The 17,309-nt window shown below is 29.6% G+C and overlaps 1 protein-coding gene across 2 annotated transcripts; it reads right to left on the bottom strand.

Moving 5' to 3' along the window:
* Positions 1 to 1,120: 1,120 nt before the first annotated feature.
* On the bottom strand, positions 1,121 to 4,315 carry LOC105120784 (scarecrow-like protein 6). Of its 2 annotated transcripts, none has more exons than XM_011019161.1 (2): positions 3,044 to 4,315; positions 1,121 to 2,917 (listed from the first exon to the last, which is right to left on the bottom strand). In XM_011019161.1, the coding sequence occupies exons 1-2, from the start codon at positions 3,645 to 3,647 to the stop codon at positions 1,452 to 1,454; spliced, it is 2,070 nt and encodes a 689-aa protein (XP_011017463.1). In that variant the 5' UTR covers positions 3,648 to 4,315; the 3' UTR covers positions 1,121 to 1,451. The 2 variants fall into 2 exon arrangements, with proteins under 2 accessions (XP_011017463.1, XP_011017462.1); XM_011019160.1 differs by having other exon boundaries at positions 1,121 to 2,935; positions 3,044 to 4,314.
* Positions 4,316 to 17,309: the final 12,994 nt, after the last annotated feature.

Below are 17,309 nucleotides of genomic sequence, written 5' to 3'. Positions count from 1 at the left end.
ATTATTTTAATAAAAACAACAAAATATAATTAGATTGCTCTTGTATATATACCATTATGTTAGTTGTTTTTTCTCATAGTTAAATCATTTTAATAAAAATAATATATTATAATTGAGTTGTGTGTTCTTATATACCCTTATGTTAGTTGTTTTTTCTTCTTCTAGATTTCTTTAAATAATGGGATTAGGGTGTTTTTTTGCTCTAGATAAAAAAATAGTAGTAGATCGGATTTGAAGCACCTATTTTCTCCCAACATGGGACCACAGGATGCACAATTAACAATGCTCGAGTATCGATACAACCTGAAGAGCCGACGAGGTTGTTGTTGATGTTGTTTTCAAATCAAGGTGGCTTTTATCATAAGATTATATGGTTGATGATGTTCAACTGAAGTATTATTAATGAAGATGATGTTGAAGAAGAAAAGGACTTGAAATCATCATGCAATGGTCCAATGATACAACACCCATGTGACTTCATAAAAGAAATATACATAGCCCTTGCACTCAGTAGCTAGTGCACCCACCATCATGTAAAGCATCTATTAGAGAGAATTTAGGCCAACATCTGATTCCAGAGTCCTTCAGTGACACAAATCTATGAACCTGAGACACTGATCTTAGCAACTAAATTGTTTCGATCATATTACACATGTTATCGTGAAGCCGAACGATTTTAGGCAGCGCAGTCACATTTTTAACCCAGAGTGGGGATTTCAAGCATTCAAAATAGCAACAGCATCCAGATTCCGATAACATAAACCAAAGATTATAATAAGCAGGGCTGTTGGAACTTAAATTAAAAATCCGAGCTAGTTCAGTTGCAGAGCTTGGAACTTAAATTAAAAATCCGAGCTAGTTCAGTTGCAGAGCTAATTGAAGCAGATAAGTTCCAGAGATTAGGAATCATTATTTCGAAGCTTTCTTAAACTAAGTCACGAAAGAATATAATCACTACGAGCATCAGAAACAGGACTAGCAACAGATCACAGAATGCGGTTTTTAGGATTGCTAGTGTTAGTGAAGTTTGTGTAACAATCGAGGAAGTTAAAGACAGACAAGAAGAAAAGTTGACGAATTAAATTAGGAAAAAAGATTATCAAACTGCAAAAGAATCTACTGGTTTGAAAAGGGTTGGTTCTGTCTTCTCCATTTGGTTTTACCTTGTTCTCAATGCACAACAAAGAATTACTTGCTTAAACAAGAAAAGCACCACAACCAGCTATAAGCAATAACTAAGTGGCAGAAAAAAAGAACTGTACACCCATCCAGTTACTAAAACATTCAGTTTCTTGATTGGAAATAATAGGCCTGCAGCACATGGACACTCAGCGAAAGAGAACCAGTGACAGGAAAACCACACACACACGCATATATATTTATTAGAAATTAGACCAAGGTTACGAGCTCAGCACCTTGGAACCACTATCCAAAAAGCTAATTCCCATTCCTTAACACCTCCAAGCAGAAGCCGAAACGAGGTCCTTCTGTTGCCAGCAAAGAACAAGCGAAGATTGCCTCTTTTCAACATGGAAACCCCTAACTGGAGTACGTTGCACTAAATACTCAGCCTGTGACTCGGTAAAGTTGCTGAAAGTCAATGGAGTAAAACCAGACTGCAAAAACAGACTTCTCCAAGGAGTCCTATCAGGGCAACTATGCCGACCCAGTACTGTTTTTTCAATGCCTGGTTGGACCAAAAACCTCTCAATCTTTTGCACTGCATCTAAATTCACATTCACAGCATCCAGTGATTCAAGGAGGCCTGTATAAGATTGAATGGCATGATTTACATGGTGTGCAAATGAGAGGTCGCTTCGGTCACAGCCACTGTCCAAAGAGACCATAACTTTGGGCAAGAGCTGTTTCACAAAGCGAAGCACCAAAGGAAGAGTTGATGGGTAATTTGAAAAGGAGCCAACTGGAAGATTGACAGCAATTACTTCCTTTTCTGTAAGGCGGAGGGGCATTGGCCAAGAACCAGAGCTCAAGGATTCAAGGCTTAAAATTTCAATCTCAAATGGCATGTTGATTTCACTTGCAAAGATTTTTAAATTTTCTTGAGTGAAACCAAGCTCAAGCTCATCATGTGAGGAAGAAGAAGCAAAAGCGGTGATTCTAAGAGAAGGGGCACCTCCATTCCTCAAAGCCAGCTCTTGCATAAGGGAAGCCCACTGCCCACCATACCCAATATCAAAATCAACAACGTGAATTCTCTCAAACCCATCAAAAGCCTCAAGAAGGGCTTGGTTACAAGTAAAACTCGCAAACTGAAGGATCGGTGAGATCTCAGAGAAGGATTTATAAGCACCAATCTTGAAAATCAGGTTACAAGCAGTACCAATAGAGTTGTTATTGTTCATATTGAGAAGTAACTGCAAGGCCTCCTTGAAGTAAAAAGCAGTCCTTTGATAAGGCTTACCGATTGGAACAGAGAGCTGGTGATTGAGCCGCGCCAATATCCCTTGCGCAAGTACCGGATTCCCAGTTTCGATCAGCTCTGCTGCTTGACATATCGGGTTTATTACTGCGTGTTGAAGCTGCTGCTGGTTTGCCAATTCATCACTTGCAATTTTCTGCTTCGTAATCATTCCCTGCCTTTGCTGCAGCGTCATTTGAAACTGATGATTCTGCTGCTGCTGTCGTGGAAGAAACAATTCTGGAGGCCTCAAATCAAAGACTTTGGGCACATGATTGGCTCCAACAGACCCAGTATTCAGCCTTTTCAATGGCGGTGGTGATAAGGAAGGCAGGTTATTATGATGCTCTTCTAATTGTGCATATGACAATGGCAAAAGCATAGCTGGGTTTTGCACAAACTGATGTTGGTTTTGGTTGATATTCGCACCTGGATTCAAAATCTGAGGCTTCTCGTCTTGATCAAATGCTGCCTGCTGTTGGTGTTGCTGAAACAAATCTGGCAAAAGATCGATACCTGAAGTAAACAAAACAAGATTTGGCGTTGGATTTTGGTTAACTGCACAACCAATATTAAAACTTGTAGTAGCTTTGAGGTTAACGAGAGGGAAATCAGGAGAAGTACCATGGATTGAAGAAGGGTCAAAATTGTTGTGGTTGACAGCCAAGTTGGCAATTGCGGTACTCATATTGGGTACTTCAAAGCCAAAAACTTGATCTACCACACCGAAACCTGATGCATTAAGCTCCATATCTTGAGACCTACTTCCACTTTGTACCAGCTTGTTAAGTCCTACAGATGGGTCCTCAATATCACCCATAATTAACCTTAATATGGACTGTTCTTGACTAGGAGACCCTGACAACACACTCTCCCAGTCCTCCATTCCAAGTTGCGGTCCGCATTTTTCATGTCCACTAGGGCTGCTTCCACCATCACCTGCCGCGCCGTTGGTGGTGTCGGTGGAGGATCCTCCTCCACCACCTCCTCCGCCTTGAGAAGAAGACAGTGTTGAGGAGGATGTTGGCGGGCTTTGTCTGCTTGTTGTGTCAAGCACAGATGTGGGCTCAGCACTGCCAACAAGAAAATCACAACTTTCTTTCCTGTTGTTGTTTTGCCACTTGTGGTGGTATTGATGGAATGGATCTGGAGAGGAAGAAGAAGAAGAAGAGAAACCCAACAGCCCCTTCGCTTGAAAGTCCTCAAAGGGTATGGGCATGGCCTTCATTTAACAAAATCAACAACAAGAAACAAGAATTGAACAAACCCAGATATCTCCAGTTTATTTTCAAGAAAATGAAGAAACCACCCCACCCCAACCAGTTACCACAGCCCCTCAAAGTTTAACACTCTGCAGAAAGAAAGAAAAAACTGAAAGGAAAATATTTATGGGTTAGTTTGAATATAACAAAGCAGGAGGTTGTACCTTGCAACTAGAGACAAAAAACACTTTTAAAATCAAATTCAGATTTTTTTTTTACCCAGAGAAGACAAGTTGTTTAATGCACAAAAAGAGAGCTCAGAAAGGAGGAAAAAAGAACATAAACACCCCATTTGAGAACATACAGTACAGAGAGAACTTGTAATAAAGCTTTTCTTCTTCTTCTTGGGCACTCATCCAGTTAGCTAGCTAGCTCATTATCGGTACCATCTTTTATCTCCTTGATTCTTATAAGCGAGTTAATTTTGTTGGATCTCTCTCTCTCTCTCTCTGGTTCTTCTCTTGCCTACTTGCTGTGGCTCTGCTATAGTACTCTGTCTTACTTACATTTTCTGCTGTGGATGCAAGCAACATAAAAGTGGTGAAGTGCCCTTCAATCCCCCCTTTCTGTTCTTGCTCTCCCTCTCTCCCCCCTTCTTTTCTCTCGTTATAGTTTCTTTTATTATTATTTTCTTTAATTATAATTCTTTATGTGGCTTTTGTCTGTAGAAGTAGTTATCTCGCTTGTAGGGTTTCTTTTATGGGCTGTCAGTCCACTCTCCCTTGATAAAAACAAAGCTATTGGTTTGTTAGACACAATACTCCCATTTGCTAAATATTGAGAACGTAGTCGATTTTGTGAAGGAAAAGGATTTAGATCTTAAATCATGGAATTTAAGCTTTGATAAATGCATGGTTGATTTTTAAAGAATCGGCTGATTTTTTTATCCATGAATTTCATATAAATAATAGCGAATTCACTAATCTTGTAAAGATTATTAATTATAAACATATAGCTAGCTATAAATTAATTGTTCAATATTTTTTTTATTGTTATCAAATAACCATCTCACCTAAAAATTTAAGCTTTTAGGTGAGATTACAAGATATAATTTATATTATTTTTTAATATATTTCTTCAAGTGAAAACCATTTGAGCTTGAAACTTATACAGATCCACATTATCTTGTACTTAATTTTTTATTAAATAAATAAGGATTGTGAAATTCGAACTCGTAACTGCTCGGTTATCAAGACTCTGATACCATATCAAAGAACCTTCTCACCTAAAAGTTTAAGCTCTTAAGTGAGTTCCTAAAACATGATTTATATTATTTTATCAAGACTCTGATACCATATCAAAAAACCTTCTCATCTAAAAGTTTAAACTCTTAAGTGAGTTTCTAAAATATGATTTATATTATTCTCTAATAATTGTAAACATATCAATTGATTTTATATATTTTCCTACAACTCAACACCTTAGTGAACGAAAAAAAAAATTGTTTTGTTTTCATTTTGCTAACGAGTTAAATTAAATAAATAAATAATTGATTGAAAATATATAAACACTAAGATGCATACATTAGTTAAAAAAATTCTGATTAATTTGTGCCAAGATATTGTTATGATGTATCTATTTATTTTTCTATCCATCTTATACTACATGCTATAAAATGGTAACATGCTCTTCATCACCATAAATGAACTTTCTGCTTCTTTTTTAATGTGATTAATTAAATGTTTTGCTTTTTAATATATAGTAATTAATGCAAGGTTTTTATATGATAACAATTGGTCTCTTGTATTAATTAAAAAAATTGACAATAGAGAAATTAAAGATAAAATTTTAAAAAATAAAATGAAAATTTTATAATAGTCATTTTTATTTTTATTTTGATTAAGTAAGTGATTGTATTATAACTTATACCGTATATTTTTCATCAAACATAAAATAAGAAAAATTTCTCTCAAATCATTTTATTTCAAGGTGTTTTGAAAATTATTTTAATATTTAGGCTAAATTGTGTTTCCCGTACACTCTTATTATTTTTCAATTAAGTAGTTTCTAAATAAAAATATTAAATTATGTGATATAACTTGTAATATTGTTTTTTTTCTTAAGAGTTTCAAGTGAATATGCATTGAGATATAAGATATCTTGTGTGTGTTGGTGTGTGTTTGAACTATTTTTTATTTATAATGATGTTATTTTTTATTTAAATTTAATTAATAAAAAATTATTCAAATAGTTATTCAAGCTGAATTGATACATATGTTTGGATTGAATAAGTATGATATAAAATAAATTTAGTAAAAGCAATGAAACAATTCAAATCATAAATAGGTTTCTAGTAATTGGGTGTTAATTGTATTGAAATTTGAGTTATAATAATAATGATCAAACAATTTTATGGAAGCTAAGTGTTAATTGCATTGAGATTTGAGTGGATAATTTTGTATTGATATGGAACATAATACCATTTTCCTCACAAATGCTTGCACTCGGACGCATACACACATTAAGAACAAAATTGGTGAAGTTAATTAAATTAATTAGCACGGGGATGTCACCGTATAAAAAATGTATTTATTAGTACAATAAATAAGTTACGTGCGTCATAGTATTCAAAATATTGCTATAATCAAATTAAAATTATTTACAAACAATGGAATTATCAAAACTGAACCATCATACAAAAAGTCTAGACCGCTAAATCGACATATATTATATGATTTATAATAATAATAATAATAATTCAGTTATTTATTTATGAATAGTATTATATTGGTTGCTTATATAAGTTTTGAAATTGTCGTATCCATCTTTCTAGAATTATTGATGTTTAAATATTATACATATTTTTTTTTACTAATTAATGATTCACTACATTAACTCTTTTAATATTAAGTAAACAATGTGTAACGTTGTAAGCTATGTATAGAAATATTCATAAAAATGAATTAACTATTCTAAATTGTATATAAAAATCTTTACGTACAATTATAAAATGGCCTTACAATCAACTAATGACCACAAAGTGATTAAACAGCTCTAGCATCCAATTTCCCATTCCCTGCAAATATAGCAATTAGCACCAATTAATCTTCTGATTAACTAGTTAAATAAGGATTTTAAACACCAAATCTTGATGTATTAGCACTTTCAATCCTGATATTCTTTTTTATTTATATATATATATTGGCATTTTTTTTTTGTTTTTGTGATTTTTTTTATTTTTCTTCCGTGTATTTTGTTTTTGACTCTTTTCTGGCTAACCCTTTTAATATATCAACTTTTTCCAAAAAAATAAGGATTTTAAACACAATTTTTTTTTTATTATTATCAAGGAAACCTTTTTTCTATCTTAATTAGGTATCCTTCTTCTGCCTTTACAGTCCTTCTCTTAAATTTATGTTATTAAATTTTCATTTAAATAAGATTTTCTTGAATGCAAACATGAAATAATATTCTAATTTTCACAAACAACTCAGATTTGAGTTGTCTTTTTTTATATTTTCTTTGTGGAGAATATAAAGGAAATCCAAATGACTCTCGCTGTTTAAGGAGGGGTTGTTGAGATATTAGTTAAAATTGTAGTCTAATAAGGAATCATTTTTCTACCTCATTTTATATTTTTATTTTTATTTTTTCTAGGAAAGGTTATTTTTCTATTTGGTTTCATATCAGGTGATAATTTTTTATTTTTTATTAATGTTCATAAATATTCAATTGAAGGCATGCAAAAAAGAAATGATATTATTAACGGAAATGATAGATGCCATGCGTACAATGGGGTAATTCTTTTATTCCTTGGTTCCTCAAATGATCTACACATTTTTATTTTTATTTTCGTACTAAAACTAAGTATATCAATATTCTGATTTGATTAAAAGGAATAGTCTCTATAATCTCCCAAGACTGATAATTATTGTTTTGGACTTGCAGTTATATAGTTTTTTTTACTCCTTGGTACCAAGCAAGGAATCCAGCTGCTTTCACACACCTCAATGCCTATATAGACAGACTGCATTTTATTAATTTCTTGTTATACGCCATGGGGGGAAAACATTAAATCCTTATCTGATCCCTTTTGCATATCGTATAAGTTCAATGTAGGTGGTTTTTTGGTTGGGGAATATATTACAATCCTCAGAAATGAAACCAGCTTCCGTTAAAAAGAAATCCAACAAAGGTAATGGTGTTCTCATCTGAGAGTACCCAAGAAGCAAATTAATTTGTGAATTTGTATATAGTCAATGTGTAAATATATCAGTCAAATATATGATGAAGAAACAATTCCTTAAAAGGGTTGGATATCACGCGGAGCAACAGTAGACTCTGAATGCTTTCTGTATCTTTTTTCCAGTACGAGGCTTGGACACATTATAGCCTTTCATCAGCATGTTTGGTTTCAATGTTGCTTTCAGTTTTCTATGTTTTCTCATTTTACCTCCTATAGAATCGAGAATGGGTTTGGTCAAATCTGTAATGGGGCACGGTCAATTAAGACACTGTCACCTTGCTCATCCACAGATTCACTGGCACGCGTATACAGATGGGCATGAAGAGGGCAGGACATGTGTAATCGTTGCGAGACAATAACAGGAACCAACAAGGGCATTAAAGCAACTTGAAGAGGCAAGTGGTTTGATTGTCTAGACAAGATTTCAATATCTGGTGATGAATTGTGAAGATACAAGCGGGACATGCTTAGGTTTGTCAGGAATTGTTTAGGGTAACCAGGTTTTGGACATGTCAGGAAGAAGGCTTAGTTTATCCTTACATCCCACGTGAAGGCTCAACAACATGCAACCATCTCTTCCTCCTCTTACGAAGTGTAAAGTGACCTAACTCAAACTCGCTTTACTTGCCTCTTTCTTCCCTAGCTTGCTCGTTTGGTTTTCTATTCAAGATTTTTAATTTTTTGTCTCCTTCTCTTTATCCTTCTCTACAAGTTTTGTTTCTTTGTTTGCCGAAAAGGTTGGTCGCAAGTTCTCTCTTTTGTCAAGATAGCCCGCCCCCCAAGCAAACGAAAATACACTAGAAAATTTAATCGGCGCCTGCTCTAGCCCCCCACGTATAACAAACCTAAAAGAGCACTTTAAAGCACCAATATTGTCATTGAATGATTTCCAGAACTTGTTGCTATTGTTTCATTGGAGGCTCCTCGTATTAATTAAAATCATAAGCGACAAGCTTAGTTGTTACGCTAACTACAGGGTTAGATGACAACCTAGCTAGATCAACACACGAGGAGTTGTCACCCGGCTTAAGATGTGAGAGGTTTCTAGTTCAATACTCACTAGGTTTTTTATATTGAAATTCCTCGTGGATCAATTTGTATGAACTCTCTACCAAGAGCTATGGCGCCCTGCATCGATCGATGTGGTGACCTTGTTGTAAGGCTCTTTTCACGTAGTGGAAGACTATTAGTTCGTGATGTTTTCAAAGGATATTTGTATACCACGCTGCGTAATCAAATAAAAGAAGAACTCAAAATCAAATTGGGATTACGCATTTAGAACAAAGAGAATAGAATAAAGAGAATTAATGATACCAATAACTCGTCTGTTTTTTTAATTAATTTTTTTTTTATAAATCTTAGGATTTGAATTCCAAGAGAAACTGCAAATGAATGTATCTAAATACATATATATTTTTTTATAATTAATGTTACATTAATTAATTTTATGGGTCTAAAAATTTATGATTATATAAATTTTTATTGATTATGAGGTTTGTCAGATTTGAATTAATAATTTTTTAAAAAATAAATTTAAAATTTAATTAGTTAAATTATATTTATTATAGTTTAAATATTGATGTTTTGACCCCATGAAAGGAGGCTTAGTGATAATTTTTATGAAATTGAAGAAAAAGAAAACATCAATCCAGCGAATAACTACATCCTCCTCCTGTGCAAGTCTGATATTTTTTAATGCTCAAAACACTCATGATATGTTTATCAATATTTCTAGCCAGTTTTTCTTTTTATTTTATAGATGGCAGGCCATGGTTAAAGTACAAGAATTCAGATGGCCGGCGGCGGTTAGAGACCACGAGATCGTTTCGAGAAACATAATGCGTGCATGCATGCATTTGCATTTGTAAATGCATATTATTATTAGATGCGTTGTCCTTTGACTTTTATTTATCCACTACTATTGTTATGAACGAACTCTTGTATAAACAATTGTTTGTATTCTGTCTCTGGTATATTTCTTTTTAATAGTTTAAATTCAATGACTTCATGTTTCCGGTCATACTTCGATATGATATGAGTCAAAGGTAACGACAAACTTTATCCTACTTTCTGTTATATAGCTAACGTGTTAGAAAGTATAATTTTGATTGTTTTTTAAAGTATTTTTTATTTTAAAATATATTAAAATAATATTTTAAAAATTATTAGTGATATCAGCATTTCAAAACTATTATCAAAACTTAATCTTGTCGGTATAAATTTTATCAACGAGGTTATGAATATAAAATATTCATAAAAAAAATCTTAATAGTAATTTGTGGTATGTAAGTAAATCTATTAGTAATTATTTTATAAGTGAATTTACTTATGGATAAAGCACAAAAACAAATTACTTATTTTATTTTATTAGTATTTTTATATTTGAATATAATATATTATAAATAAATAAAATTATATATCATTCCATCAGTGATTTTTTTATTTATTAGTATATCCATCAATGAAATTAACATGTAATTATTAAATAGACTATTTGTTATTGCACTGATGAGTAAATGATAACAATGACATTTATATTAATTATTTTTCATTTCTTTAAAATATATTTGCGAACAATGTCCTTAGATAACCTATTAGTAATAATTTAAAAATATTTCAATTTATTTTCCATCTTATTGGTAATTTATTTCAATAATGGTGTGATTTTAATTATTGTTTCATTTTATAATAAGTAACAACACTTATTCTGATAGTTTTATATCTTCAACGATGTGTGCATGAGTCTCCATAATTCCTGGGAGAGGAAAATTATCCTCGTTGTACATTTTTTGAATATTTGGATTGAGAGTGATAAAAGGTTCTTGAAATGACATAAAAGAGGGCAGCTTGCTTGTTGATCGTCTTTCTGAGCCCAGTTTGGTGCTCAAATAGGTTTGGCAAGTGCCATGTTAATGGGCCTAAGGTAACTAGCCCTTTTATTTATGATATGGGGCCTAGGCCCTTAATACATGGGCAGCCTGCAAGGTTGATGATAAACTCACAATTCATGAGCACCTTGCAAGGTTGAGCACAGATTCACAATTCATGAGCTGTTTAGTTCTAAATAATAATTTCCTTCCAGCGTGTAGGGTGTTGTCCCCTTAGGTCGACAACATGTCGGTCATCTGCGTTCTGCTGCTGTCTGTTGGGTTAATTTTTTTTAATATGAAAAAAAGATTTTTAGGCAATATTATTGTTTTAAAAGAAGCAATAAAAATTTGGGATCCCAGGTATTTATTTTACTAGGTCTAATATTTTTTTTTAATTTAATAATACAGTTAAAAAAAATATCAACACTTAATAAAACAAATAAAAAATTAGCAATAATTAACTATAAAAAAATAAATTGTTAATATCATACACCAAAAAAAAAAACTTGTTGAGGACTCATTGTGACTTTGTTATGAACACCACACTGTAAAAAAAACTCACCAACACTATTCTAATGTTATTGTAAAAGACTATATAATAATAATGAAAAGGATCGCATACAATTTCTTAAAAAAAAAGATAAATTTAACAAAGAATAAAAAATAAAAAAATTCATGATAACTATGCTTATTTTTAAAATTAATGAAGAATCCTATAAAAATCAAATAAAAAAATAATAGAGTTTAATCTCAAAGTAAATAAATATTAAACAATGAAACTGAAAAAAAATCATGAGCTTAAAAAAGAAGAAACCAATTAAATTTAGACGAATATCTTAAACTTGAATTAATCTTCTCAATAAAAATCTTATACTCAAACTCAATAAAAAAAACTCAATTCTCAATCAATTTAATATTAAATAATAAAATTAAAATAAATATTAATTTAAATTTTTTATAAAAATAAAAAAACGATAATAAAAAATAGAGATCATATGTGAAAATAGTAATTACAAGAATGAAAAATAGATCTGACAAGTGAAAAAATCAAAGGGGATGAAATTAAAAAAATATTCTAATTTTATAAATTATTTTAAATAAAATAAAAAATCAACCAAATTTAAAGAAAAAAATAAATTGAAGGCCTGCTTTAAAAATTTAGAGATAATGTGTGAAAATCAAGAAAATAAAAGAGAAAAAATTGTTAATATCAAATAAAATATTAAAAAGCCACACATGTCATTTAGAAATAAAAGCGCCAAAATGATTACAACACCATTGTAAAAGGAGCCTCTAGCCATTAGGAGATGTTGCTTGAATTGCTTAATGAGCATGAAGTCTCTCATCTACTTTTGAAGCATTAATATTTTTTTAAATTATATTTTATATTTTTTAAATATTAAATTACTCATTAGTTAACTAAATTATAACAAAAAAAATCATTATGAAAATGCAAAAAAAGCCCCTAGATGTTAGTTCAAGAATTTTTGCTTCTAATAGTAATTTAGTTATTTTATTGTGTTTTTAAAAAATAATAATACAAAAAAAACTCCTAGATGTCATTTAAATATTTTTTGCTTTTAAGAATAATTAAATCATTTTATAATGCTTTAAAAATATAAAAAATTAATTATTCTCAATTAATTTGATATTAATTACTAGACATTATTATCCCTATAAACAATCAAGTGATTTTGTTTGGAAAGGAAAAATTGATCATTACAGTGTTTTAACCCATAATGTAATAAATTTAGTGCTACAATGAAACTCTAATGATTATTAGATATTTTTTATATAGATAATTTTAATTCTAAAAACGTTCAACGAGTGATTTGTTTTTTCGATCATGAAACTGACATGGCTAATTCCATAAACTCCCCACTCTTTTGTTGAAAGTGGCTTTCATGGAGCCTTTTCCTGAACAATGGCATTATCACATTGACCCCCTAAAAACACTAAATCTTAATCATACAACCAACAGAGCCAAATTATTAAAGTAAGCAATCTTAATAGCTTCCAACTTCAATTGCTTTATGAATATTGTTAACTACATTATTAATATAATTAAAAAACTTTGACTAAAAACTAGTTCGAGTTTGCAAAAATAACTCTTTAGAAACCATGAAATTATATTTGGGATCATGAATACACGAGGTAATGAGAGATAAAATAAATATTTTTAAAAAACCAAATGAAAATGCAACATAAAAGAAATACATAATTTATTGTGGATTGTAATAGTTATCTAAAATATTTTTTTTCTTTTTATTTTTGTATTGATCCTTTTTGTAGAGTAGCACAGAAAATCAAACAAGTTTACAACTAAAAGATTTAGATTTTCTTGTAGCGCTTCTCAACTTGATTTTCATATGAACAATAAAGCTCCTTAACTTCTTTTTGGGATTTTTTTTTCTCCTTTCATTTGAATCCTTATAGGACATAATTAGATAAAATTAGGGTTAAAATTATGGTGACAATATCAACCTAAAAGACAAAGGATTGGAATATAAAACATGAAAAAAAAATGTTTAATTTTAAATTCTTGATAATTTTTATTTTGGTCTGAAAATTTATTTTGTATATTTTTTTAATTCATGCATTTGAGAGATAAGAGAGAAAATCATATCAAAATATTAAGAGGCGAGAAAACCATTAGTTAGCTACTTTTCGATGACTGAACTTAAAAATCTTATTATCTATAACTTTCAGTCGATTAAAGGAGTTTAATGATGATTTTTTCTCTCTCTAAGCATACCAAAAAAAATATTCAGACTTTTTTTTATTCAATTGTTTTTAATTTTTATCGGTGCTTATAGGTGTGTTTTAGGGTTAGGTTGTCGTCAAGGGTCAATTTGAAGGTTTTTTCAGTGAAAATAGTGCAAGAATAGAATTTTAAACCTAAAAAATCCTTCCCTGATTTTTTACCACCATCAAGCTGACGCCTAGCATGCAAAACTTCACATGTTTAGTATTATTATTTTAAATGAGACCTACAACAAGTTGTTCATTCATTAAAATAAATAAATAAAATAAAAATCTAGTTTAGATAGGTTAGGCAAGCTCAAGCATTGGGCTATTTTTTAAACTCTTTGATTTTTTTTATTTTTTGTAATTTTATTTTTTAATATTATATTTTTTTATAAAAAAATTATCTTTTAATATTTGAATGATTTAATTTTAAATGAGTTTTTATATTTCTTATCATATAATAAAATAAAATATAAAACTTAATGGAGTTCATAATTCGGATTATAAGCTTGATAAATTGACCTAACTTGTTTTTTTTTTTTTTGTAAACTTATCAAGTCGACAAAGATTATGCCATAATAAATTCCTTCTGATTTAATTTGCAGCTTAGACTAGATAAAGAATTCAATCAAAAGTTTTTAAATTTTACAGGTTATATCAGATTTAATAACAATATAAAAAAAAATATCCAATCTAAATATTATTTTTTAATATTCAGAAAAAATTTGATGCAACTCTAAGGAAATAACCTTGTTTTTTTACTACAAGAAACTGGGGCAATCTATTTGATAGGTTATGCAGTGGAGGAAAAACATAATTTAACATGGGAAGTTGATGGGTTTGAAGGAAAGAATTGCACCAATCGAGATAGTAGGAAAACATTGACAGGGATCATAATTTCTGGACCTTGTCCGGGTTAATCCTTTATTTGATTGTTGAGTTAACTTGTATTTGTTTTTTTTTTAAATTAAAATATTATTATTTTATTTTTCTTGAAATTAACTTATCTAGATTTAGGCAGATCAGTATCAAAATTGTTTAAAATTAAAAGATGACCTGTACTAGATTTGAAACTATGGATTTATTGAGTTAATTCCAAGCTATGGATATAATAACTACGACGAAGAATAGCATTATCTCAAACCCAAGTAAGAAATTGTCATTTCCCCTTTTTATTGAATTTAAATACCCTTTTCTCTTGAGATGAATATACCATGGTCAAATAATTTAGGCAGCTTTAATTATTTGATGCATTATTCTTAATGTTTTTGCATTTATAATTAAAAAGTTGGAATACAGGCAACTCGATTTTTTTATATTACTTGACTCTATTAAATTTTTTTTGTTAACTAACTGAATTATCCATTTTCTTAATTTTTTAATGAATTTGTTAATAGACAATTCAGATTTTTAATAATATTAACAAATGCTGAATAGGTATGAGAAAACATTGGAGACACAAATCCATTTGCAATGTTAAATAAAATAATATAACTATGTCTTTTCCCTTCACATCTAAAAATATTAAATTGGATGTTGAGGATATTGAGGTCTTTTAACAAGATATATTAGTTAATATTAAATTGACCGGAAATAAATAAGTATTTTCTTGTTTCAAAAATAAAATGTAATGACCAAAATACTTTTGAAAATAAAAAAATGTAAAATTAATGTCTAAAGGTTTTTTTATATTTTAACAATGATTTTTTTTACAAGTATTAGATCAGTCGAGAAACAATTTGATATTTGACTAAATATATATTAAAAAAACATATTGCAATGACCAAAATGTTCTAAAAAGTAAAAATCTTAAAATTAACATCCAAGAACTTTTTTGTATTTTCATAATATTTTTTTATTATCAAATCAATTGAGAGTAAATATTGCATTTGACTAAATATATATAAAAAAGTGGTTGATCCTTGCAATTCATGTATCCGTATGTGAAGGCATGTTCAACGCCTCCTAATGGCTAAAATCTTCTTTGTATTATGTCATTGAAAGCATTATAGTATTTTTTTTCTTACTATAAAGGTATATAAATTGGTAGTAAAACGTTTTGTTACTGACAATGTTTTTTTTCTCTATATTTTCTTATATTTTTCTTTAATTTTCACACTGACTATATAAAATTTTAGAGTTGTCATTTGATTTATTGGGATTTGTACTTTAATCATTCTTGTTTATTTTCTAATTTTTGTTAATAGTCCTCTTGTAAACTTTTGATTTATTTTTAATTTCATCCTTTAATTTAATTATAATTTGTGAAATGTTATTGTTTCAAATTTATTCTTTATTTTTTTAATTATTTTTTAGGTCTTTTTGTTAAATTAATTTGTCTTTTCAATTTCACCTTTCAATTATTTTTTTAATTTTATTTCTTATGTTAATTTCTATCATTCTTTTGATTTTTTAGGTCATTTTTTATTTTTCTTTTCAATTTTCTCATTCAGTAAAAAATAAATTTTATTTTATATTTCAATTTTGATCTCATTCTTTTGATTGATTTTTTTTATATATTGAATTCTTTTGTATGATTGAATTTATTTTTTTAATTTTATCTTTTAATATTTAATTGATTGAGAATTATGTTTCATTGTTTTTCCAGATAGTATACTTCGGGTCTAATGATCAGAGTTATGAGTTCGAGAAGTTAACATGAGTTGACATTAACTTTTTTTTAATATAAAAATAGATTTTGTGATTATTTTTTCTATTTAGTTGTTCAATCTTTTTTCAGATTATCATTGTTATTTTTTAAAAAATAAATTGTTCATCTATTGTCATTATCTTTTTTTTTAAATCTAATTTAAATAAAACAAATTTATTTAATTTAATCGAGTTAATAACCTAGTTTATGATTTTTTTCTTGCTTTTTTATATTGCATTTGAAGCATTTAAACATTATTTTTTCACTTAATAAACAAATAACTTGGTCTTTACGCATTCAAACCTAGTTCAATTCTAAACATAGAAAGGAGTCAAAAGCATTGTTTTGAAATTTAGCCCAATCTGATGGGTTGACTTGAAACCTGATTGACTCAGGGTTGGAATTGGGTTGAGTTAAAAAAATAAGAGAAGTCACAATTTAGGGTAATCCGGTTTAATAACCTAATTGACCCAATAAATCTTAATAAAAAATCAAGTTATAACTTATTAATTATTTTTTTTATTTTTTATTAAAATAATATAGATAATTGACTTAAATGATCTAGATAAAACTCCAAACCTATATCTTGAAGTAAGCTGATTATTCAATCAGATTTAAAAACTTTTAACATGCAATTCAAACTCGTGATCGTGTGCTGCCTCAGCACCATTATTCATATTATCCATATGTATATTTTCGTTTCAAATTTGGAATGGATTTTCCAGCTACAAGACCAAATAATGTTTTTTTTTTTTTTAACTCAAGGGCATATGTAGATTTTTACCTTCAGTCAAACATTCATATTCGATAGCAAGAAATACTTTATGTCAACTAAAAAGAATTTAACCAAATAAAAAAAACGTTTATGAATCGAATTCAAATATCTATTCCAGAATCACCAATTTGATTTTGATTACAGTTTTTAGCTGTGACTATAGTTTTAAAATATTTAAAAAATCAATATAACAATTCTTTTATGCATTACTTTTAAAAATTATTGCCACAGCTTTTCTAAACGGAGGAGGTCGAAGAGTTCCTTGAGAGCAAAAGCAGGGGAGGACGGCATGTCACGTGTTAGGATAAGTTCGTCACTGGATTTGGGCCTCCCTTAATGGGTGGGATCACAAGGACACGTAAGCTCTTTGTAGCTTTGCAAAAGAAATAGTGGGTCCCA

This window comes from Populus euphratica, unplaced genomic scaffold (assembly GCF_000495115.2).
Source record: "Populus euphratica unplaced genomic scaffold, PopEup_1.0 scaffold6.1, whole genome shotgun sequence".
Taxonomy (NCBI): domain Eukaryota; kingdom Viridiplantae; phylum Streptophyta; class Magnoliopsida; order Malpighiales; family Salicaceae; genus Populus; species Populus euphratica.
This window is presented reverse-complemented; position numbering and strand designations above follow the sequence as displayed.

Excerpts from the sequence above, each read along its gene's own strand:
- LOC105120784 (XM_011019160.1), bottom strand. The coding sequence starts at position 3,647 with ATGAAGGCCATGCCCATACCCTTTGAGGACTTTCAAGCGAAGGGGCTG. Across the intron at positions 2,936-3,043 it reads TGACCCTTCTTCAATCCATG|GTATCGATCTTTTGCCAGAT; the intron begins GTACTTCTCCTG and ends TGTTTACTTCAG.